Genomic DNA, 25,279 nt, shown 5'->3' on the forward strand with positions numbered 1-25,279 from the left:
AGCACTAGATCAGTCACTCTCCAGAACTATCGGGAAATTCCTCCTTTCTCAGAGAATCAGCATTGTACAGGATCGCCTACCACCCCTAGTGCCTTGATACAGGCAGCACTGTGTTGATAGCTTTTGTTGCTGGAATGGTGTGAATGTGTCAGTGTGCAAGATATTTGGGGTGAGATGGGAGTGCTGGACTGAGGATGTATCAGAGTGCAGAGGATCTCGGACCGCGTGCTCTGTAGAGCTGTGTTTGGAAGGAGGGGTGGTTTCTTTTGAAGTTGTAGGCAGTGAAGGGCTACAGGGACCTGCCCTGCTTCCTGACTTGGTTGGGGACATTGCTTGATATATCTTGACAGTGGGCTCACCTGTGAGGAAGAGGCTTAAGCTGTTTAAGGCATGTTAACGCTTCTTTTTTTGTGTGAGGTGAAATGAGGAAACCAGAAATGTTTTGAAAATAAGCAGTATAATTTTCTTTTCAGGTATGAGTTACCATAAGCATTTTGTTTATGACTGGGTAAGGCTTTTGGCTAGTATCAGTTAGGATTGACTATACCAACCATGAACATTCCACTAGTATTCGCATTTTGAATTTTTCAATTTCTGCAAAACAACAAGTGTAGATTTGCTTGCATAGGTAGTGATTTCTTTTTGTAGCTAAGGAGTCACCTTTCACACTCTAGGTATGAATTGCCTGTCCAAAGTTGAACTTGTATTCTCACTTGCTCTGTCTTGGATTCCCTCTGTACCTACTGCTACTGAAGTCAAGGTCCTGGCCCATAATGTGCCTTTTTTTCCCCTTTTTAACATAACATGTAAAGAATTACTGAATTACACTTTTCATGATTTGTCTTTTGTAGATTTTTCTTTTCTAGTGTCTAAAGGCAATACCTAAATTTATAGGACCATGTGCACAAGGTATCATGTATTATTCCCATTTTACATCTGGAATAGTTGCAGTACAGAAATGCCAAAGTTTTTGTCTGGGTCAAGGATCAAGATATCAGGAGAGACAGTAGAGGAGAGGAACCTACAAATTCCACTACCAAGTTCTTTAAGTGCCTTGACTAGTCTAGATACCGTTATTAAGAGCCCTGTCAGACTATTTATAGGAAATGTATCCACAGGAATGTTAAGATGTAAAACATTTCTAAATATATCTAGTCAAATCAAATGAAAATTATGCCGTTAGTTTCGTTTGCCAGACAATGTTTTGCCAAAGATGGTTTGCCAGAATATATTTTGGCTGAAGGAAAAGGAAACATCCAGAGCATCTGCATACCAAACTCTATAAAAGACTCTTTGGAGAGCTGTGCCCAGTCTTGACAGAAAATTTCAAGGTAAGTGTGTGGCTCCTGTGAACTTCTTGGCAAAGCATATACCTTTTAATTCCATTTAACTTCCTATAAGCCTTGGATATCTATTTCTGCCAGGGACTGTCTATCACTAGTGATTTTGTTCTAGTTTTGAAGGCTGCATTTTTTACTTCAACTTTGATAACAGCTCTGGATATCTGTGCCAAAAAAAATGAGTCACTGTTTTCAAACAGCAGTGACTGACTTCCAGCCTCTGCCATCAGAATTAATACCAAAATTTACCAACTTTTAATGAACAGGAAGATACTCAACAGTATAAGATTTATAGAAAGCAGAACAGGTAATAGTGACATTTCTATTTGTCATAGTGCAAGATGAATAATCCATAGCAAGTAAATTTTTTGGTGAAAAGCCACTATTTGCTATCAGGCAAGGAAGACTTTCAGAGACTCTTGGGTAGCATTTTAAAAAATCAAAAGGTTATTTAATATGCAGTCTTTGTTATAGCAACATCCTAATAAACTAGAGACCACAAAGATGAAGTACTCCTGCTATATATAATACAATACCGCAATACTAAAGAACTGATCTATACTTGATTGCATAGCTAGGTGTCTAAAGGTTAATTTCAGAAAAATATATAAGTATTTCCAGCTAAGACTAAAAAGTTTAAATCCAAATTTTGAAATGTTTATACCTACTTAAATATTTGAAGAGATCAAAATGCAAGATTTCCTCTCATCCACATTAAGCAGTTTATGCACTAACTCAATGTATCTTCTTTCCTACAGAGTACTCTGCTGACTGTGCCTCCTGTATAAGTGCGACCATGGCCTCTGCAGACGCTGAGATGGCTGTCTTTGGGGAGGCAGCTCCTTACCTCCGAAAATCGGAAAAGGAGAGAATCGAGGCCCAGAACAAGCCTTTCGATGCCAAGACATCTGTCTTTGTGGTCCATCCTAAAGAATCCTTTGTGAAAGGAACAATCCAGAGCAGGGAATCAGGGAAGGTCACTGTCAAGTCTGAAGCAGGAGAAGTGAGTAAAAACCAGGGCTTGAAAACTGTATGTAGTTTGCAGTCTCAGCTCTTAGCTGACATGCACACATCTCCCTCTTCATCTGACAGACCCTGACCGTGAAGGAAGATCAAATCTTCTCCATGAACCCTCCCAAGTACGACAAGATCGAGGACATGGCCATGATGACCCACCTCCACGAGCCCGCTGTGCTGTACAACCTCAAAGAGCGTTACGCAGCCTGGATGATCTACGTAAGTACCAGCAGCAGCCTGCCTTTGGGCAGCCGGGAGGAACTGCTCTGCCAGGCCAAGTGGGAGCCAACGTGCTGTCTCCCTTCCTCGCAGACCTACTCGGGGCTCTTCTGCGTCACTGTCAACCCCTACAAGTGGCTGCCGGTGTACAACCCGGAGGTGGTGTTGGCCTACCGAGGCAAGAAGCGCCAGGAGGCCCCTCCACACATCTTCTCCATCTCAGACAACGCCTATCAGTTCATGCTGACTGGTGAGACAATGGCAACATCTTCATGACAATAAAATATTTGGGTTGTTTTTTTTTTAATATTTGCACGTGTAAACTTCAGCATGAGCCTATAAATAACTTATTTTAACAGTTGCTGATGTTATGCATGAAGCACAGTCCTGCCCTATTGATTTTTAAAACTCTAATTGAGACCATGTAGACAAGAGCACTGAAAAACTTACAGTGAAGCGTAATTGATTGGATGAATTGAGACACGTGAAACAAAAATTCTTCCCTAGCTATTATTGAGATCTGATTTGCTCAAGATGTGACAGAAAATATTAATAGAGCTCTGAATAATCTAACCAATCTCTTTGAAAACGGCAGTGTAGGTGAATTTATAGCTGATTTGGCTTCATGAGACATTGTTTGAAAAAGCATATGATCTGATTTTAAGTGTTATTCTGGTATTTGCAACTTCTTGGGAAATAACCAGAGCCAGAATCCCAGTGAAAATGCACCCTTTGGAAACGATGATAAATGCCTTCCTTCCAAATTAGCTGTTAGGTGATACTCCTGCTTTGTGGATTTGCTTCTTAGGCATTAAAGTTACTTGACCAGGAAGGACTAGAAGTCTGTGCACCAAACTGCAATATGCAGAACTGAATCAATGATTGATTTGATCATTACACATCTACAGTTGTTCTATGATCCTACAAGGACATTAGCAAACATCACAGAGTAATGATGTTGACTGTTCAAAAGAGTCCCTGACTATAGATTAAAAATAGAATGGTCATTTGAACGGGGTTTCTATGCTTCTTTTCCACTTCCACTTCTAATGCTGGAGCAGGTTCATGAGTAACAAGTAGTTCAGCATTTATTTTTTCACATTTGCTGTCCTCTTTCACAGATCGCGAGAACCAGTCGATCCTGATCACGTACGTACACCCCCTGCTCGGGTCCCTGCGGGGCTGCCCGGTGCCAGGGGACCTCCTGCCTGACCACACGCTCTCTGTGTCTCTCTTTGGGTTGACAGCGGAGAATCCGGTGCCGGGAAGACTGTGAACACAAAGCGTGTCATCCAGTACTTTGCAACAATTGCAGCGAGCGGGGACAAGAAGAAGGAAGAACAGCAGCAGTCAGGCAAAATGCAGGTAAAGTAACAGGTGCTGGCTGGAATCGATGCTTTCCGCTGTTCCTGACGTGATTTTTGGAAAGGATAAGCAGCAATAATTCTCATCCTGCAGGGAACGCTTGAGGATCAAATCATCAGCGCCAACCCACTGCTGGAGGCCTTTGGAAACGCCAAGACCGTGAGGAACGACAACTCCTCACGCTTTGTAAGCTGTTTTAGGAGAAATTGCTCCTTGTTCTAACAGTAGTGATGGGCTAGTGGCATTCTCACAGAAGGAGACAGCAATGAAACGCCTCCAGGCTGAAATGCCGCTGCTTCTCCTTAACAGGGCAAATTCATCAGAATCCACTTTGGGGCCACAGGCAAACTGGCTTCTGCTGACATTGAAACTTGTAAGTCGCTTTCCTGGCCTGATCCCACTCCTTCCTAAATTCCCAGCTCCATGTGAGTACCAGTGCCTGACCCTTGCTACCCTCCTTGACAGACCTGCTGGAGAAGTCCAGAGTCACTTTCCAGCTCCCAGCAGAAAGAAGCTACCACATATTCTATCAGATCATGTCCAACAAGAAGCCGGAGCTAATTGGTAGGAAGGGTCTTTATGACTTTTTGGGGATGATTGCTGAGCAGCAGTTCCCTCTGTTACCTGGCTGGCAAAACTAAGCGTCTGCCTTGCCTCTTCCTGCTTTCAGACATGCTCCTCATTACCACCAACCCTTTTGATTTCCACTATGTGAGTCAAGGTGAGGTCACTGTTCCCAGCATTGATGACCAGGAGGAGCTCATGGCTACAGATGTAAGTGACACAGAAAAGCGGTACCTACTGTACACTTGTTTTGATGGTGACATAGGTGGCCTACTAAGGACATGCATTTTCCTTCATTGTTTTGACTGCAGAGTGCCATTGACATCCTGGGCTTCACTGCTGATGAGAAGACAGCCATCTACAAGCTGACAGGGGCTGTCATGCACTATGGGAACCTGAAGTTCAAGCAGAAACAACGAGAGGAGCAGGCAGAGCCCGATGGCACAGAAGGTACCAGCAAGTTCAGTGTCTGACTCGTTCAAAGAACTTCTTTGTTTGCAGAGATGGCATGTTAGCCTCCAGAGACAGGCCTTTGTTGGCCTAAGTCACCACATCAAACTCTGCGGAAGAGCATCTTTGGTCATTGTCTGACTGCAGAGGTGCTTCCCTGATCATGGGAAATGCCACTATTTTATCCAACGGATACTCCCCAAACAGACACAGCCTGAAAGGGGGAACTTCAGCTTCAACGTAGGATACTTCTCTCTGTAAGACCTTCAACCACTGGTCACCCTGACGTGCAATCATATGTTTGGTGAAATACATCCTGCACTGTTTGCTATGAAAGTATCCACTTCCCACACAAAAGGAATGTGCTGTATGTGTGCCTCGTGAATTCCCAGAGGCTTTTGGGGTTCCTCTGGGAACTTCCAGATTCAAGGTATTCCTGCCCAAGACATACCTGTTCTTCCTTTCCAAGAAAGCCATCATTAGCTTCCAGACTTTGCATTCCTACCCAGGCCTTCTGTATGAGACCAGACCAGTGCTTTTCCACTTCTAGAATATGAGAAGCAGAGTTCACGCTGGCCAAATTTTAGCCATTGTCTAAGGAGAAACGCTTCTCTCTCTCTCCGTGCCTCTTTAGTGGCTGACAAGGCTGCCTACCTGATGGGCCTGAACTCAGCTGACCTGCTCAAGGCCCTCTGCTACCCCCGCGTCAAGGTTGGGAATGAGTATGTGACCAAAGGTCAAAATGTGTCACAGGTAAAATGTGGAGTTTGAAAATACATGCCTTGAAAGAGTACTTGAGCATTCTTCTTTGAGCCTAGGAAGTAACTTTGATGCTTGCTTCTTTGTTTTAGGTGAACAACGCAGTTGGCGCCCTGGCAAAAGCTGTCTTTGAGAAGATGTTCTTGTGGATGGTTGTTCGTATCAACCAACAGCTGGATACCAAGCAACCCAGACAGTACTTCATTGGTGTCCTGGACATCGCTGGCTTTGAGATCTTTGATGTAAGGAACAAGGATGTGGCACCATAGCCAAGGGCGAGGCAGGGAGGGCTCATGAGGATTCAGAAACACACTTCTTCCTAAGAAGATTCAGAAGTTTATCCTGTTCATGTGCAGTTTTCTAGAAACCCTTCCCTCTCCTCCATCACAGTAGCACCCTCAAAGGGCTTTGCTAACAAGCACTTTGATTTCAACGCTGTCAACATGTAGAAGAAAGTTCTGCTTTCTGACAAATGTTCTCAGAGGCCCTTGAGCTTGCAAAGGCCTTAGGTCTGGCAAACAAAGAGGCAGCTCCAGGGCTAAGGGTCGCAGATGTGGGCTGAAGCCGTGGATGCTCTTGGGCTGCCAAGGGAAGGGAAGTGCCATGGGAGAGTTCACAGCATGTTTCCTGTGTTGTGAGTGCAGTGCTGATGCTAGGACTTCTTGTCAGAGCAGAGAAACCCCCGGACTGTTGGTCTGAGGGCAGAGAAATCCTTGGGTAGGACACCGAGGAGGTTTCCACTCTCTGGGAGGTCAGAGGGCTGAGACACCTACGCAACGCTGCAGCTAAGCTTACCGAAGGGTTTGCTTTTGAGTAACACAGTAAAAAAGGACTGTTACTTTTAGCTGGATTCCAAAGGTAATAATAATATTAAAATCCTTTGAGGAATGATAAATTTTACAAGTCCTGATGCTGCGGTACACGTGCCGTTGCAGTACGGTTAGGAGTGGTGTTTCAGCTGGGGAACTTCAAACAGCATTAGGAGAACGCTGCCAAAACCCTGTGGTGTTTGCCACACCTTGAGAAACCTCTCCTTGCTTTGGGCAGTTCAACAGCTTTGAGCAGCTGTGCATCAACTTCACCAATGAGAAGCTGCAACAGTTCTTCAACCACCACATGTTCGTGCTGGAGCAGGAGGAGTACAAGAAGGAGGGAATTGAATGGGAGTTCATTGACTTTGGGATGGACCTGGCTGCCTGCATTGAGCTCATTGAGAAGGTACCTTTTCCATGCAAGTGTACAATGTATTTTCAGACTCTGTGATGTTTCTGAGTCAGATTCAGCTCAGAAAGAACTCACAGCCAGACATTCAGTGTCAGTTAAACAAACAACTTTGCACTGAGATTTAGTTCAGTCTGGCAAAAAGAAATCGGGAAAGGCATATCTGTGTCATCAATCCTGCAGTACCTGGCCTTCAAGCACAGAGAAGATAGCCTCGACTCCTACCAACAGACTTCTTTAAAACAAACTGGAGTCAGCCTCCCTTTCTTTTTCCACTGAAGACTCAAATCAGAACTCCACACACAAATCTGGGAAATAGACTTTATCTTGCCTGGTTTCCCAAAACTGCTAGTCCTCTTGTAGCTACTTGCCCAACTATTTTTCTGTTTACCACTTCTCCCTCCAACTCGACTCCCAATTCTAACCTGAACCAGACAGCTGTTTTTACCAGTTCCATGAAGAGGTGTTGCAGGAAGGCAAGGGAAGGCAGAAAGAAGCTCCCTGGCTGAGAAACTGCTCCTGAGAAACTTAGGCCCTTACCCAGGCTGAGGTGCTACCAACAACAGAGTGGTACCTTTGATGATCATAGCACGTTTTACATCATTATCATCTTTCTCTGTCACTTCTTGTGGTACCTTCCAGCCCATGGGCATCTTCTCCATCCTGGAAGAGGAGTGCATGTTCCCCAAGGCAACTGACACCTCTTTCAAGAACAAGCTCTACGACCAGCACCTGGGCAAGTCCAACAACTTCCAGAAGCCCAAGCCTGCCAAAGGCAAGGCTGAGGCCCACTTCTCCCTGGTGCACTATGCTGGCACGGTGGATTATAACATCTCCGGCTGGCTGGAGAAGAACAAGGACCCCCTGAATGAAACTGTCATTGGGTTGTACCAGAAATCCTCCCTGAAGACGCTGGCCTTACTCTTTGCCAACTATGGTGGAGCAGATGCAGGTCAGCTCTGTGAAAATTGTATTTTCAGTGTGGGATACTGTTGATGCAGAATTAAAGCAGTAAACACTGAACATTTAAAGATGTTTTGTGTTCTGCGGTCTCTAAAATGCAATATCTATCTTTTAATGCTTTTTTTTTTTTCTTCCATTTGCAGAGGGTGGTGGTGGTGGCAAAAAGGGTGGCAAGAAGAAGGGTTCTTCTTTCCAGACTGTCTCAGCTCTTTTCCGGGTAAGTGGCAGAAGTCACTATCTCACTATTAAAAATACCCACTGAAATAGCTTTTGACATTTTTGAGAATCCTTCCATTGCCACCCTTGGAAATTACAGAATTACCCTATTAGAACACCATAAAACTCTACCTCAATTCCTGCATTGTCTTCGTATTTTTTCAGGGGATAGAATGGTATTGTCAGCCTTCTGCAACTCCCTACACAATTTCCTTAGACTTTTTTTTTTTTTTCTATACTATACTTCTGATATTGCGTCATTATGTTTTGGCTGATTTCTTCCACTGCTTTTATTTCTGCTGTTACCTTTCTGAATATTCTACGAAAATCTCATAAGGGTGAAGTTCACCTGCTTAGAGTAGAGTCAATAACAAATCAGCTGATCTCCCTTAGACTTTTCTCTGGAGACTTAAGATATATTTCCCATACCTAATTTTCATATCTATGAAGATTGTTTAGTATTGACATGTTGCAGAATTTGAAAATAATGTGAAAATAATGATCAAAGATCAAAATAGAAAAAAATGCCTTGAGATTTTAAAATTGCAAGGCAATGATTTATTTTCATTAGGAAAGAGAGTGAATTTTACATTACATCAAATTCATTACTTTTGAGGTCAGTTTTCAGTTATGTTTTCAAAGTTTCCATTTGGCTGAGGTGGAGACATTTAGGGAGATTGAATTATAATTAAGTATGTCAATTTATATGGGCTGTACAAATATCCCATCCATTTAAGAAGAACCCATTTTGATGTCAAATCAGATGCTAGTCTCGTTTAACCAAGAGAACACATCATCCACTTAAAATGCCCTACTAAAGAAATACCAGATGGAAGGAAACCTGTGAGATGGCAGCTCTGTATTTGTATAAGGAAATCACAGAAAAGTAATAGTAGCCATTAATCTAGAAAATAATTTCAAAACCAAAAATCTGTGTGCCTTCAGTTTCCAAGTTTCCCTTTGGGAGTTCTTTAAAGTGTTTTAGAGAAGCCAGGACTGCATCCTGAAACACTCAGTTTGATGCATCCACTGTTAAGTTTCTGGTGCTTATAGTTAATAATATAAACATTATTTCATGATCTCACAGGAGAACTTAAACAAGCTGATGACAAATCTTCGCAGCACTCACCCCCATTTTGTACGATGCATCATCCCAAATGAAACAAAAACACCTGGTAAGCGAATGCAATAGGAGGAAAACTCAAGCCACAGAAGCGCTTTCCCTGAGTATCAAACAATGGGGAAGTCATTAACGGTGGCGTTTGTTAGGTGCCATGGAGCACGAGCTGGTGCTGCATCAGCTGCGGTGTAACGGCGTGCTGGAAGGGATCAGAATTTGCAGGAAAGGGTTCCCCAGCAGAGTCCTGTATGCTGACTTCAAACAAAGGTAACAGCGCTTCGCCTTTCTCCCCATTCAGACCAAGATGAGGAGTATGACTGTCACAATATATCTGAAACATTATACTTTAAATTGGTACTGAGGTGTAAGGTAGAAATGTTTCACAAGCAGTTCATGGTGATAGGACATTGCTGAGATCAGGATTCTTTTGCACTTAGAGTCAATGGTAACAGTCTTTATATCATGTTCTGAAAGGATGAACTTTCTTCAGGCATGAGACTGGTTCAATGAGGCAGTCTGAGAAGGCAGGGTGTTCAATCACAGTGGTAATTTTGGTGATGGGGATTTCTGCATGTTCTGTTTTCTTTCACAGATACAGAGTGCTTAATGCCAGCGCTATCCCAGAGGGACAGTTCATGGACAGCAAGAAGGCTTCTGAGAAGCTGCTTGGGTCCATTGATGTGGACCACACGCAATACAGATTTGGTCACACCAAGGTATAGAAAATACTTGTGTTAATTTGTTAGGGAGTGGTAAGGGCAGGCTGCTCTGTCAGAAGCAGGGAGCACAGCACAGTAACAGAGCTGGTACGATTGGGTCCTCAGTCAGCAGGTACTCAGCCCCACAGTACTCAAGCAAGGCACTCTTGTGGCAGTGTGGCTGGGAAGCTGCCTGGCAGAAAAGGGCATGGGTGGCTGGCTGACGGCCGGCTGGGCATAAACCCCCTGTGTGCCCAGGTGGCCATGAAGACCAACAGCATCCTGGCTTGTAACTGAGACAGCGTGGCCAGCAGGACCAGGGCAGTGACCATCCCCCTGTGCTCAGCACTGGTGCAGCTGCACCGTGAACCCCGGGTTCAGCTCTGGGCCCCTCTCTCCAAGAGGGACATAGAGGGGCTGGAGCGTGTCCAGGGATGGGCAGGGGGATGGGGAAGGGGCTGGGGCATCAGTCTTGGGGGGGGGGGGAGGCTGGGAGAGCTGGGTGTGTTCAGCCTGGAGAGGAGGAGGCTTGTGGGGGACCTGGTCACATTCTACAGCTGCCTGACAGGGGCTGTAGTCAGGGTGTGTGTGTGTGTGTGTGCAGCGGGTCTCTTCTCCCAGATAACAAGTGACAGGAGAAGAGGCAATGGCCTAAAGCTGTACCAGGGGAAGTTTGGATTGGATAGTTGGATAAACGTCTACACTGAAAGGGTGGTCAGGCCTTGGAACAGGCTGCCCAGGGAAGTGGTAGAATCACCAACCCTGGAGGTGTTTACAAAAGATATAAATGTGCTGCTCACGGACATAGTTTAGTGGTGGACTTGTAGGTCCTGAGTTAATAGCTGGACTTCATAATCTCAAAGGCAATTTTCAACCTCAATGATTCTATGATTCTAAGTGGGGAAGCCACTTGAACAGTAGTCAGGTTCAACCAAAAATCCAGATAATCAGACAGGTTTGTGTCAATAAGGAAGGTCTGTTGTGAAGCCATAAAGCCTTGGTTTCTGAGATTGGCCAGGGTCTGATATAAACAGGCTTGCAAGGCCCGGGCCCACTCATTAATTCCTGGACTGATCCACAGCAATGACATCAATCTAACATCAAGCCAGAAAGTCTTCAGGTCACAGTAGAGCTCACTGGGGTCTATGAACAGGCAGAGGTGTGGCTGAGGCTGCAGCTGAACTAGAAACCAGAACTCATACCACAGCTCAGACAGGGACAGAATTCTTAGGGCTGAGCTTATACAAAGCAGAGATTTTTGGGCTCACGGTAAAGCTGGTCATGAAATTAAGGTGTATTAGAATCCTGACAGAGTGTGTGCCCCTATTCTGTATTACCTGAAAAAGTCATACTGCAATATTTTCTTAAGGTGTTCTTCAAAGCTGGACTGATAGGTGTGCTGGAGGAGATGAGAGATGAAAAACTAGCAGAGATTATGACCATGATACAAGCCAGGTGCAGAGGCTTCCTGATGAGAGTGGAGTATCGGAAAATGGTGGAGAGGAGGTAGACATTTTTCATATTTAGTTTGTTCTCATGGTATTTCACTAAAAAAAAAATTAAGTTCATCACACTGAAGCTCTGTAATAACCATGTGAATTTCATTTCAGGGAGTCCATCTTCTGCATCCAGTACAATGTTCGCGCATTCATGAACGTGAAGCACTGGCCCTGGATGAAGCTGTACTTTAAGATCAAGCCCTTGCTGAAGAGTGCAGAGTCTGAGAAAGAGATGGCCAACATGAAGGAAGAGTTTGAGAAAACCAAGGAAGAGCTCGCAAAGTCTGAGGCAAAGAGGAAGGAGCTGGAGGAGAAGATGGTGGTCCTGCTGCAGGAGAAGAATGACCTGCAGCTCCAAGTGCAGGCGGTGAGTGTCACCACCCGTTTGTCCCTGGGAAAAGGACAATATACAGTCAGAGTGCTTCAGAATACTGTTTCTGTCAGGCAAAAGGACTCCAAGCCCTAGCTCCTGCTGAAAGTAGTAACTGAAGTGACCACTGTTCTGTCGTGCTTGTGGGTGCGTGAGGTATTGCCATAGCTACCCTCTCTGTGAGGCATTTTTAAGAGACACAGAAACCTTGGAATCGATAATGATTCCAGATGACAAGGCTTGCAGTGGGCCAGTAGGCAAGATCTTCCAGTTGCTGGAGTGGAAGTCAGGTTCAGCCCCCATTTTAACACATGCCTCCTCAGTAACGCAGAAGACAGGGTGGAGATACTTCAAAACATTATAACCCATAAAAATCTCTGTCTCCCCACCAGGAAGCCGATAGCTTGGCTGATGCTGAGGAAAGGTGTGACCAGCTCATCAAAACCAAAATCCAGCTGGAAGCCAAAATTAAGGAGGTGACTGAAAGGGCTGAGGATGAGGAGGAAATCAATGCTGAGCTGACAGCCAAGAAGAGAAAACTGGAGGATGAATGTTCAGAGCTGAAGAAAGATATTGATGACCTGGAGTTAACATTGGCCAAAGTGGAGAAGGAAAAACATGCCACCGAAAACAAGGTACAAACATGGGGAGTCACATGAAGGGCAAAGGACAGAGGCCTCCCCGATGAGCCTGGCATCCTCAGAACAAAGCTAGGTTTGGGACATACCAGGAGCACCACAGCGGGGCAGCCCAAATACACGAGCTCCTGGCTAAGCACTGCAAAGGGAAAGTGCCACTGCACAAGCAGTCAAGTCTTCTACACAGACATTTGGCACTTTCTCACAATCAACAGGTGAAAAACCTCACAGAGGAGATGGCGGCCCTGGACGAGACCATTGCCAAGCTGACTAAAGAGAAGAAAGCCCTCCAAGAGGCCCATCAGCAGACACTGGATGACCTGCAGGTAGAAGAGGACAAAGTCAATACGCTGACCAAAGCTAAGACCAAGCTGGAGCAGCAAGTGGACGATGTAAGCACGGTTGTCCAGAAGAACAGGGCGGGTATAGATTATAGAACTGGCTGGTAGAGCGCTGATGGTTATCTTCTATTCAGCTGGAAGGGTCCCTGGAGCAAGAGAAGAAACTGCGCATGGACCTTGAGAGAGCTAAGAGGAAACTCGAAGGAGACCTGAAGCTGGCCCAGGACAGCATCATGGATTTGGAGAACGACAAGCAGCAGCTGGATGAGAAACTGAAGAAGTAAGCGTGGCTGTGGGGCACCAGACTGTGGGGCTGGTGCGCTTGGGGGGTTTTGCTCAGACGCTAACAGTTTGCTTTGCCCAAAGGAAAGACTTTGAAATCAGCCAGATCCAGAGCAAAATTGAGGATGAGCAAGCCCTGGGCATGCAGTTACAGAAGAAGATCAAGGAGCTGCAGGCAAGTGTCTGGCCCTTCCCCTCTCTCAGCCAGTCTCAGGCCGGGAAGGAGGAGGGCACGGGTGCGAAGGGTGCCTAATGTTCCCCAGGCTCGTATTGAGGAGCTGGAGGAGGAAATTGAGGCAGAGCGAACGTCTCGGGCAAAAGCCGAGAAGCATCGGGCTGACCTGTCGAGGGAGCTAGAGGAGATCAGCGAGCGCCTGGAAGAAGCCGGAGGGGCTACCGCCGCTCAGATTGAGATGAACAAGAAGCGTGAGGCAGAATTTCAGAAGATGCGTCGCGACCTGGAGGAGGCCACGCTGCAGCACGAAGCCACGGCTGCGGCCCTGCGCAAGAAGCACGCGGACAGCACCGCTGAGCTTGGGGAGCAGATCGACAACCTGCAGCGAGTGAAGCAGAAGCTGGAGAAGGAGAAGAGTGAGCTCAAGATGGAGATTGACGACTTGGCCAGTAACATGGAGTCTGTCTCCAAAGCCAAGGTATTGAACTGCGGTGGCACATGCTCACAGGGCCGATGTATGGCACATAGGCTATGTCTACCAGCCACATTCTCATTACAAAGGTCCTTGCTGTCAGCACAGGGCAGAGTCCAGGTGTTCATCTCCTTTCCTTCCTTCTGTTTGCTCTCTAGGCAAACCTGGAGAAGATGTGCCGCACTCTGGAAGACCAGCTGAGTGAGATTAAAACAAAGGAGGAACAGAATCAGCGCATGATCAATGACCTCAATACTCAACGAGCTCGTCTGCAGACAGAATCAGGTGAGACATCCTCATTCCTGAGCTTCACTGTGAGGACCTGCATGCCGTGAGGATCCCACAGGGTGCAAGATGATTCCTGCTATAACCTCTCCCGGCCACTCCTGATGACGTGGGCTTACCTGCAGAAACCGTCGTATTGATAGTAGTCGGGCTACCTTTTTTCTCTTTACCCTTACCAGGTGAATATTCACGCCAGGTGGAGGAAAAAGATGCTCTGATTTCTCAGCTGTCTAGGGGCAAGCAAGGATTTACCCAGCAGATTGAGGAGCTCAAGAGACATCTGGAGGAAGAAATAAAGGTCTGGAAGCACCCTACTGTCCGCAACCTACATCACCTCAAAACCATCCGCAGAATCCTGTCCAATCCAAGACTGGTTTCATATTCTTTCCCCAAAACACATGTAGTACGGGAGGGAACACCAGTAACACACATACCCTCACTCCTAAGCTAGAGAGGGAAGGAAGCGTAATGGTTTTGACCCTGGAGGAAGTAGTCCACAAGGCTTTCCCGAGATCCTGACAATACTCTCTAGGACAGGATGCAGACACGTGTGTCAAAGAGTTTAGATCAACAGCAGATTACGGACCCCAGAGCCCCGGTCACTAACACATCCTGACCTTGCAGAACACATTGATGAAGACTTCATCAGCTCCCAGCTTTGCATTTGCCTAGTTAGAGTTTCAGCCCAATTTCACTGTCCGTTTCACTGTCAAGAGGCATCTCAAGGCAAGTATTCAGGTTACCGATCCCTTTGTTTCCCCAGGCCAAGAACGCGCTGGCCCACGCCTTGCAGTCTGCTCGCCACGACTGTGACCTGCTGCGGGAGCAATACGAGGAGGAGCAGGAAGCCAAGGGGGAGCTGCAGCGCGCCCTGTCCAAGGCCAACAGCGAAGTGGCCCAGTGGAGAACCAAATACGAGACGGACGCTATTCAGCGCACGGAGGAGCTGGAGGAGGCCAAGTACGTGGGAAGTGGGATGTCAAACGGCTGGAGAAGACTGAGGCTGTCAAGGGAAAGTGGAGTCTCTGGGAGTGGGTTACGACAGGGGTGGGACAAAGGCAGGGATCTGTTGTCTTTGTGGTAGAGTGGTCAGAGGGAGAGACAGGAAAGTGTGCTGTGGAAAAAGTGCAAACTGGAAGGACAAACGTAGCCCTTAGGGCTAGAAATGCAAAAACAGGCTGAATACTCCTTAGGTGCTAGGACACAGAGTGACAGAACCTGTAGGCAGCATGCAGTCTTGGAACAGAAAAAACACTGTGAAAGGCACTGGGCTCAGAGCCCCCAGAAGTGGCCAGCTGCCCTCTCACGGAAGTACAAAATGGGCTGCCCTCTGGTCTCTGACCTGGAGCTGTACTTATCTCCCCCCAGGAAGAAGCTGGCACAGCGCCTGCAGGATGCAGAGGAACACGTTGAAGCTGTGAATGCCAAATGTGCCTCCCTGGAGAAGACAAAGCAGAGGCTGCAGAATGAAGTGGAGGACCTGATGATTGACGTGGAGCGATCAAATGCTGCCTGCGCAGCTCTGGATAAGAAGCAGAAGAACTTTGACAAGGTCTTGTGGGCTCCAGCCCTGGGGTTCCTGGGCAGAGCGTCCCCTCCCGATTGCCACATCCACGCTCACGTGCCGTTTCCCTTCAGATCCTGGCAGAATGGAAGCAGAAGTATGAGGAAACGCAGGCTGAGCTGGAGGCCTCCCAGAAGGAGTCTCGCTCCCTCAGCACGGAGCTGTTTAAGATGAAGAATGCCTACGAGGAGTCCCTGGACCACCTGGAAACGCTGAAGCGTGAGAACAAGAACTTGCAGCGTAAGTCCCTGGCCCTCTGCTCCTGGCTGGCCTTTCCCACTGCCCACCACTACCCACCGCTCCACAGGGGTCTGTGCCTGCGTGTCTGCAAAGATGCCCGTCACCTTGGTGCGGCAGGGCCCTTCCCGTTCTGCTCCGTGCCTGACCGTGCCGTTGGCATTTGCTCCCACAGAGGAGATTGGTGACCTCTCAGAGCAGATTGCAGAGGGAGGCAAGGCCATTCATGAGCTGGAGAAAGTCAAGAAGCAGATTGAGCAGGAGAAATCTGAACTCCAGGCCTCGCTGGAGGAAGCTGAGGTACACAGCATTACTTATGGCTCTCTTACATGTCTTGGATCTCTGTCTCGTTGTAAGCACTGCGGAGTCATTGCCAGGCACAGGAAGAAAAGAGTGTTTGTATAAAAGCGTGGCAATATTATCTCAACGTGGCATTCCTTTATCCTCATGGCTTCCGGGTTAACATTTGTCTTCTGAAAAGTATTCCTGTTCACTCTTTCCCAGGCATCCCTTGAACATGAAGAGGGGAAGATCCTGCGCCTCCAGCTTGAGCTCAACCAGGTGAAGTCTGAGATTGACAGGAAGATAGCAGAGAAAGATGAGGAGATTGACCAGATGAAGAGGAACCACCTCAGAATTGTGGAGTCCATGCAGAGCACCCTGGACGCTGAGATCAGGAGCAGGAATGAGGCCCTGCGGCTGAAGAAGAAGATGGAGGGAGACCTAAATGAAATGGAGATCCAGCTGAGCCATGCCAACCGCGTGGCTGCAGAGGCACAAAAGAACCTGAGAAACACGCAGGCTGTGCTCAAGGTCTGTTCAGCAAAGCGACAGGGAGAGAAATGACGTCCCTGACAATTCTGGTGCCCAAGAGCACGCTGCCACCTTGCCATTTCTCTTGTCCTTTTTGCAGGATACCCAGATACACTTGGACGATGCTCTGAGGACGCAGGAGGACCTGAAGGAGCAGGTGGCCATGGTGGAGCGCCGAGCAAACCTGCTGCAGGCTGAAATTGAGGAGCTGCGGGCAGCCCTGGAGCAGACGGAGCGGTCAAGGAAGGTGGCTGAGCAGGAGCTTCTGGATGCCACCGAACGAGTGCAGCTCCTCCATACCCAGGTCAGGCACTGCTCTGGAAATTAGTCCCATCCACAACACAGAATGTGATTGTTATGCATCTTGTGAGTGTTTGCTGTGTAAACACATGCAGAGCCACGCCGTCATAGGGCTGCTCCAGACAGCCACCCATGTCTGGTTTGCAGCTATGGCCCTAAAGAGGACTCTTGTGTTAAAGACTTTCAAGAAACAATACTCACACTTCGGCTCTTGGTATTGAGGCATTAGGTCTGACATTACAAATCCCGTCCTTCCTGTTGCACAGAACACCAGCTTGATCAACACCAAGAAGAAGCTGGAGACAGACATTGCCCAAATCCAGAGTGAAATGGAGGATACGATCCAGGAAGCCCGCAATGCTGAAGAGAAGGCCAAGAAGGCCATCACAGATGTGAGTTGGGGGCTCCCTTCTGTGCCCATAGTGGGCGTATTTTCCCTCACGTGGTCTCCAGCCCCACAATGGCTTTGACCCTTTGCTCTCATCAGGCAGCCATGATGGCAGAAGAGCTGAAGAAGGAGCAGGACACCAGCGCCCACCTGGAGAGGATGAAGAAGAACCTGGACCAGACGGTGAAGGACCTGCAGCACCGTCTGGATGAGGCCGAGCAGCTGGCTCTGAAGGGAGGCAAGAAGCAAATCCAGAAGCTGGAGGCCAGAGTGCGTGGGGCTTTTCTTTGTGCATGAGTGAGCACGCCACGTTAGCAGCCAGCAGGGAAGCTCCAAAGATGGGCTTCTCGTTGCAGGTGCGGGAGCTGGAAGGGGAGGTTGATGCTGAGCAGAAGCGCAGCGCTGAAGCCGTGAAGGGTGTGCGCAAGTACGAGAGGAGGGTGAAGGAGCTGACCTACCAGGTAAGGCAGGAGGCCTCCCTCAGCTGACAGGGTTTTCTCACAGCAAGTCAGATTTTGTGCACACCATCCCCAAGGGGAATTGTTAACCTCATCCAGTGCAGAACCAGTAATTCACGCTCTTTCCTGCTTTCCAACCACTCCAGTCTGAGGAGGACCGGAAGAATATTCTCAGGCTGCAGGATCTGGTGGACAAGCTGCAAATGAAGGTGAAATCCTACAAGAGACAAGCTGAGGAGGCTGTAAGTATTGCTCAAAGGATGGGCCAGAGCCACCTTCCAGTAGGGCAGCACACTCATTGAGATGGCTATGAATACCAGGAAAGGGGCAGGAAAGAAACTCCCAAGACACAGCAGTCTTGGCCACACCATTGAGTATGGTGTCACGAGGCCTTGCTGAGTTCTGGGCACCCTGCGGCAGCCAGGGACGAACGGAGGGAAGGTCTGCAGCCTGTTGTATACAGGAGGTCAGACTGAACAGCCCCGGGTGCCATATCCACTGGCTGAAGTTAACTGGAGGTCATGAATCTCTGCTAGTAAGGATCAGCAGAAGGCTTCAGGGTCTTTCTCACCTTAATAATTCACACTGATGGCTGGGCAGCAAGTACTGGGAGAGTAAGTACACAAATGACAAATGCAAGTGACAAAATTGCTCTTCAAGAGTGGCACAGAACCGGTGATGTTTTTCACAGAGGGGTCCTGAGTAAGGGAGGATGAGGACGTCATGGTGAGGCTTACGTGTAAGCAGTGATGGGTGGTGGATGGAGATTTGTGCCTTCCCCCAGGGAAGAGCCACAGCCCCAGAACGCCAAGGCACAGGTGGAGTGAAACCCCTGCCCTGGGCTCCTCACCACCAACTCCTTCTCCCCACACAGGAGGAACTGTCCAATGTCAACCTCTCCAAGTTCCGCAAGATCCAGCACGAGCTGGAGGAAGCCGAGGAGCGGGCTGACATTGCAGAGTCACAGGTCAACAAGCTCCGAGTGAAGAGCCGTGAGTTTCATGGCAAGAAGATAGCAGAGGAGGAGTGAGGATGTCATGAGTCAGCAAAGTGACCCGAGGGCGGCACAAAATGTGAACCTCTCGGTCGCTTTCTTCTATAATTGGTCTTTGCAATTGTGTCTAGAGAATAAAGACCATAATTTCCTTTGCTTATGCATGAGCAACAGTTTTCATTTTTTTCTGTTTTTACTGGTTAGGTTTATATCATCATTAGCTTTTGGGCACAGCTTTGGGTTATACCTTTTGTGTCCCTACATCACAGCAGAGCCTTTTGTCATCTAGTTCCTAAATACTTATCCCTTCTTTATTACTTAGTGACTGGGGCAAGAATAGAAATTTAACTTCACAATGAAGAGAAATCAAGGACTATAATTCCTGACAGTGACTCCTGCCAGTCTAGCCATCCTACTGTTCTGTCCCAAACAACACAATACTTTATATTTACCCATAGAGTATCTTAGCACTTTCCAGTTGTGCAACACATTCAGTGGGAGCTGTTTTACTGGCCACTGTCTAAGGCAGATTTGTTGAGGGCTGATAACCAACAGAATATGTGGATTTTTGGAAGCCGACAGAAGTTGGTTCTTTAGTCTGCACTGTTTTCTTAATAATTTTAATTAGATAGGGGCACCATGAAGAGTATCACATCTCTTTGGACTAAAACTGGAGAAAGCTGGTGATGGCTCTGTGATAATTCCTTTAACTCCTGTAAATCAGACTAGTGTCCACAAAAGCTCAGGCAGCGGATTCAAGCACTGTTACGGCACCCTGACACTATGGCTGCTGGCTACCTGGTGGCATATCATCATCATTGATTCATTTTTGACCCATTTCCTTCCCTCTTTTTACCCAAAAGGGCTGTTCCCTACCGCATCTGCCCTGTAGCTGTTGCTTTGATGGGTGATGGAAAGGGCATTCAGAAGGTCACCTTCTCAGCTAGGACCCACTGTCCAACAGCAATTCCTTCCAGAGTTGTTAGCTGAGAACAGAAGATGTCTGAGTAACTGCGCAACTTGGGCATTCATTCAAGTGCAGCCAAACTTCAAATGACAGGTCTGTCTTTCTAGCCACTCCACTTACCATTCCAGCTGAACAATGTGGTCCTTCACTGAGAGATGCTCAGTCTTTTTCAGGCTGCAGGAAGCCATGTAAGAATGACATTACTGGAAAGTGAAGACACAACCAGCAGAAAAAGCGGTGAATCAAACTTTCTAAAGGAAAGATGCCTTCACTTCCATTTTCCCTACTGTGACTTAAGCAAAGACTTGCAGAAACTGGTCCCTAAGTGGAGAAACAGCATGAGGAGATGGAAAAAGGACACCCCCATCTCTTCATGGCTATCCTGAGTATCCTGTGAGGTATCTTAACCAGATACCCCACAAACATCTTTGTGGAGTAGACATGGTATGCTGGGCATGGAGAAAGCACTCCTCATTTAGTTCCATGTGACTCAATGCCCATCAGCAGCATAAACAGGCTTCTGAATGAGGAAAGTGTGTCTGTACCATGCACAGGCTCTAGCACTCAGCAATGTCTTAGCAGAAGGACAGGGAAGAGGAGTTTTTCTACAAAGGATGAAGGTGCCAGCATTTCTGTTCAGCTTGGCCTAGCATTCCTGGGAATTCTTTTACATGGAAGACTGCTGTCTGAACAAGCACTGCTGCAGTGGAGGCTGGGCGTTGTGTGTCAAACTGTTGGGTCTGACAACATCTCGCTCAGCACGCCTAACAAATAATTCCAGCATAGCTGACAGTCCCATTTGAAAGCTGCACTTCTTACAGTGGGTGTTTTCAAACATCCTTTGGCTCTGCTGGAAACGCATTTGCTTCACCTCTAAGCACCTTGGGTTCAGTGCTGAACAAATGCAATCCCTACCTGCTACTGAATGGAGGGTTATGGTATCTTTGTTCTCTCAGCTAAGGAGGGCCATGCAACATCATCCACAAAAGACACCGTCCCCTTAAACCTGTGAGCAGGAAATACTCTCTGTGAATGAAATTTAAAAATCTGGAAGGGAGGAAGGAAGGGAGGAAGGAAGGAAGGGATTGTGGATGCTTTGGTGAGACACTGGCATGTCACCTCTGCTGTAGGTCCTGCTTCAGCAGCCAGTGCTCTCTGCCAAGTCTACCTTGCTACACACTAGCTTGAAGCTACATGTTCCATGTTATACAGCACGCTGGCGATTCACAGGGTGCACTGATCCCTACAGGCATGTTCTGCTAATCCAGAGAGCGTGGCTGATAACAGCACCGGCATGCTGCAAATCCCACAGGGAATGCTTTTTCAAAGTTATCTACCAGAACCACAAATGTTATTCCATCTTTCTGGCCTCAGCAGAAGAGCAGTAGATGCAGCTCTGCATTACGGAAGCATTTTGGAAACAATTGAGAGATGGTCTGACTCCATCCCAACCTTTGATGTTTCTGGCTGTGGCTTATTGCTTTGCCAGGGATGTGTTAATTATTGAACTTAACAGTATGTGTAACACATGAAACAATGGTTCCAGCAGCAACTGGAAGAAAAACCCACATTGGCTGGAGACAAACACTGTGGGGCTCCAAAAGTCCCAAGAGCTGAATGCCTGTCTGAGGTAGGAGCACATTAGATGTGCCCCTGGCCCACAAGGTGTGGGACAAGAGGGAGGTTTGCTTCAATATCATTTTCCCGTTTCACCCTTGGTATTAATAAAGACATGCTCAAAGGCTCCCCGTGCAATTAATGCTGATTGCATCGTGGCGGCATGTGTGGGCCCCAGGTGAGGAAGGGGCCGCGCAACAGCCACCCCCAATATCCCAAAGGGGATGGTCCAGCCTGGGAGCTTCTCTGCAGCCGAGGCTACAGGTGCAGAAGTGCCCTCGGGTTGCAGTGCCTTAAGACCCTCTCCTCCCTCTTGCTGACCGGGGTGAAGCCTCCTCTCTGCTTCTGCCCTGGCACATGGCAACGAGCTATCCATGACTGCAGGAAGAGAAGACTTTGGAAGGTCGGGGACAGATACTTGCCTTATTGAGGTGAGCTGTGCTTCATGGCCTTGGCTCTGTGGATCCCCTCCCCAAGGAGGAGTCTGTGGCTGGAATGTGACATTTCCTTTGTGATCCAGCTGCTGAGGCTGTCCCAGCAGCACGAGCCTGCCAGGGACCTGGGTATCCAGAGGCAGAAAGGTCTGGTATAACCTATGTGCAATCAAAATTTTCCCATGGGCACCTTTAGGTAGATATTGGGTCCTGATTAATTAGTTATATGAGCATAATGAGCTGGAGCTGGCTCCAAGCAGCTCATGACAGAAATAAAAATATAGCTTGAGAACTGAATGGTGCAGAAATAACCATAAGAGTTGTGTGGAACTGGACATGCACAGATGAGGTGTATGATAAGGAGAGTTGACAATGGCTCAAATACCTGGGATATGGGCTGAAAAGTTGTGGTTATATGTAAAAGGAAAGGATAAGAAAAGGGACAAGGACATTTGGCGATAAGAAGGAAATTGGACTTTGCTTTGGGAAAGAAAAATAAGAAAAACTGATAAATGTTGGGCTTGGAAGAGTGCTACAAGTCAGGGTGACACCAAAAGTAAAGGAATACGGGTTAGAGGTGGGAAAAAGTCACAAGAATATTTGCTGATTTTTTTCTTTATTGTAATAATTGATAGGCTTGAGGCTGTCTTTAACTATGTGAAACAGTCACAACTGTGATTTGTATAAGCAACTATGGCCATTGTTGGAGGAAAATGCCAGATTAGTGCTACTGTAGGCTGTACACCTCAGCTTTGTCCCCTGTATAGACCAAACCAGGACTGCAAGCGCAGTCAGCTGATAGATGCTAGACAATAAAAGTTTAAGATTAATAAGATTATGCCTGACAGTTCAAAGGAGCTTTTTAGAATAGGAGACCCTGACCTTTAGAAGGCTGAAACGATGGAGATTGTCTCTTGTGATTACTCAGAACTGGGACGTACGGAACCTGAAACAATCATCCTTGAAAGAAGAAGCAAAATAGCAAGGTGATCAAGATACGGAACAACTTGTGGAGCCGACTGTCAAGATAGGAACTGATAGAAGATTTATTGTGGAATCAAGAGATTATGTAATGTTTAGGTAGATACTATAAATATGTGACTGAAAATCTTGTAAGCTTGTCACTCTCTGCAGAGGTGACCCAACGCTGCTGGACTGATTAAAACTGCAAACCTAGAGTAACCCATAAGAGTTCGAGTCTCTTCTTTTACAGCCATAATTATTACATTATTAGAACTAGATTTTTTATTTCATTTACTAGTAAAAGACAGTTTTAGCAAATAGCATGACATAAGGAAGATCGTATCTTTGTTTTTTTAAGCAGCATTTAAGGTCACTGTAAGCATCTTGGATAAAGGAAAAGGTTTACGAAGAAATATACTGGCAACTGAGTTCTCTTTTGTTTAAAAAAAAAAAACCAAAACACAACAACAAAAAAACAACTTTCCTGGCTAGCATTTTCTATGCTAGCATTTCTGAATATGTAAATTAAAATATGTGTACAGTTAGTATAATTTGGGGGGGAAGTATGTGCCTGTCACTCTGAAATTATATTTTTAGCAACTAAAATAAAACATATTTGGTTGCTATTATTACAAAACTATTTGTTCCCAGTCTGTTTTTCATTTGTTCACTGACTATAAAAAATATGTTTTGAATCCAATAAGCAGACCTCACAGCATTCGTACACAGAGCCATCATATTAGTTTGCAAATAAATTTACAGAATTTACATCTGATTATTTCTTTGAATAGAAGATGAGTACTCCATGGTTAAAAGTTTTCTTATTATGTTTTTAAAAGCAAAATATTAAACTACATTAGTGATTAACATGCTGAACACTTACGGTGGTGATGGTGTTCAATAGCAACAACTCAACCTGTGTATTCTGCCAGGCTGCATATGCCCAGAAGAAGTCAAGCAATAGCTTAATTACTGTCATTATGTCTTATATACTTGTTTAGTTCTTCTGAATCTGGAAATGGCCCTTATTTATATTGGAGAAATACCTCTAATTCATTCATATAAATGAAAGTATATTTCATTTCTCATTTATTTATAGTCTGATGCCATACCTTGAAGATTAGAAGCATCTTGTATAAACACCCTGTGTAGTCATACTGCTTACTAGCTGGTAAATAATGCAAAGGTCACTGACCTTGAAAAAAGCTCCTGGTCCATAATTACCATAAAGGAACATCTCTGAGAGAAAGTTTTAAATAGATGCAGCTGGTGTACTCCAGTGGAGTTGCATGGATTGCAAAATCTCTTGGAACTATAATAATACAGACATCAGTGATGTGCCTTCTAAGTGAACAAGCACTGTTTCATTGGCAGAATAAGATTAGCTGAAAATATGCCTGTTCCACAGAAACCAACTTTTACTCAACGAATTCTGACAGGCCAAATTTATCAATCCAGTTCTTCATGTCTTGCAAGTCTCTTCAAACTCCAGAAGAGACTAGTGGCTGAAAAAGATCCTGTCTTTCTCATGAATGAGACAAAGGTAGAAGTCTGTTTAAGCATCTTATCCTACTTACCCGCGTAGCCCTTTGGAAGACACGACAATTCTGCTATGAACAGACTATTCGACATACATAAAGGCCTCAGAATGAGGACGCTAATAGGCAAAATCCAAGGTTTGCGAATATGTAAGGCAGGGTGTGCGGCAGAGCACTGCCATGCTCATTCCATGCCAGCTCTCCCCGGAGGCCTCTAGAGGTCACCCTGCTCCAGGAGGACACAGGCGAGCTGGAAAAATCCTTCAGGGAGCATCGGGGAGCTGACACGGATGCAGAAGGCAAAGGTTGCACCAGCACGCTTGGTAAAGCAGTGATTGAGCGAAGCAGTCTTTGCAGCTTGAGATGGATAGGAAATACTCGCACCAAGTTCAGGCAAAGGGTAATTTAGCTGTACTTTCCATTTGTAGTGTCTGAGAGTCACACATCAGAATTATGATAATCTGCCTGCATCATGATACCTCTCCAATTCTGTGATAGAGGGTCAGCTAAGGAACATGTCGCCTAACACCTTTTTCTGAGACATTTGCATCCTAATAGTAATATCATGTTAGCAACCCTAATTTCCCTTCCATCCACCTCTCTGTCCTTCTCTGACTCTTTTTTGCCACCTGTTGTCCCTCTGCTTTCTGCACTTTACTCAGAGTCTTCTAAGCCTTTTTACTTCATTCACCTGTTTTGTAACTGGAGTCACTCAGCTGCTCACATTTTGTGAGAAGGAAATGGCATTCTGAATGTCACCTAAGAATTACTTAGTATCTGCTGTGGAAATAGGAGGTGTGTGCATTGTTCACTTTGGCTGCACGTTCAGTACTGCCCATTTCCAATCACAGGTTGCACATTTTTCTACCTTTCTAATCTCAGATGGCTGTTTCAGGACCTTTCCAAGGCACTAAGTTGCTTTAGTCTGTGCATGGGACAGAGTTATTGCTGGAAAACGAAGACTTCATGTGTATGAAAGTCCATTTTCCAAACTCCCTCTGTGAAGACATAG

At 46.4% G+C, this 25,279-nt stretch overlaps 1 protein-coding gene across 1 annotated transcript in view; it reads left to right on the plus strand.

Annotated features, from left to right (window-relative positions):
• The window catches only part of LOC121085429, a 58,603-nt gene extending 39,691 nt beyond the window's left edge, over positions 1-18,912 (plus strand). Inside the window, exons 71-76 of the mRNA XM_040588118.1 lie at positions 16,709-16,912; positions 17,175-17,300; positions 17,396-17,566; positions 17,653-17,757; positions 17,901-17,996; positions 18,629-18,912. Coding sequence (XP_040444052.1) covers positions 16,709-16,912; positions 17,175-17,300; positions 17,396-17,566; positions 17,653-17,757; positions 17,901-17,996; positions 18,629-18,784 — 858 coding nt within the window. The 3' untranslated portion in view covers positions 18,785-18,912. The remainder of the gene's footprint in view (positions 1-16,708; positions 16,913-17,174; positions 17,301-17,395; positions 17,567-17,652; positions 17,758-17,900; positions 17,997-18,628) is intronic.
• Positions 18,913-25,279: the final 6,367 nt, after the last annotated feature.

Source organism: Falco naumanni, chromosome 1 (assembly GCF_017639655.2).
Source record: "Falco naumanni isolate bFalNau1 chromosome 1, bFalNau1.pat, whole genome shotgun sequence".
Taxonomy (NCBI): domain Eukaryota; kingdom Metazoa; phylum Chordata; class Aves; order Falconiformes; family Falconidae; genus Falco; species Falco naumanni.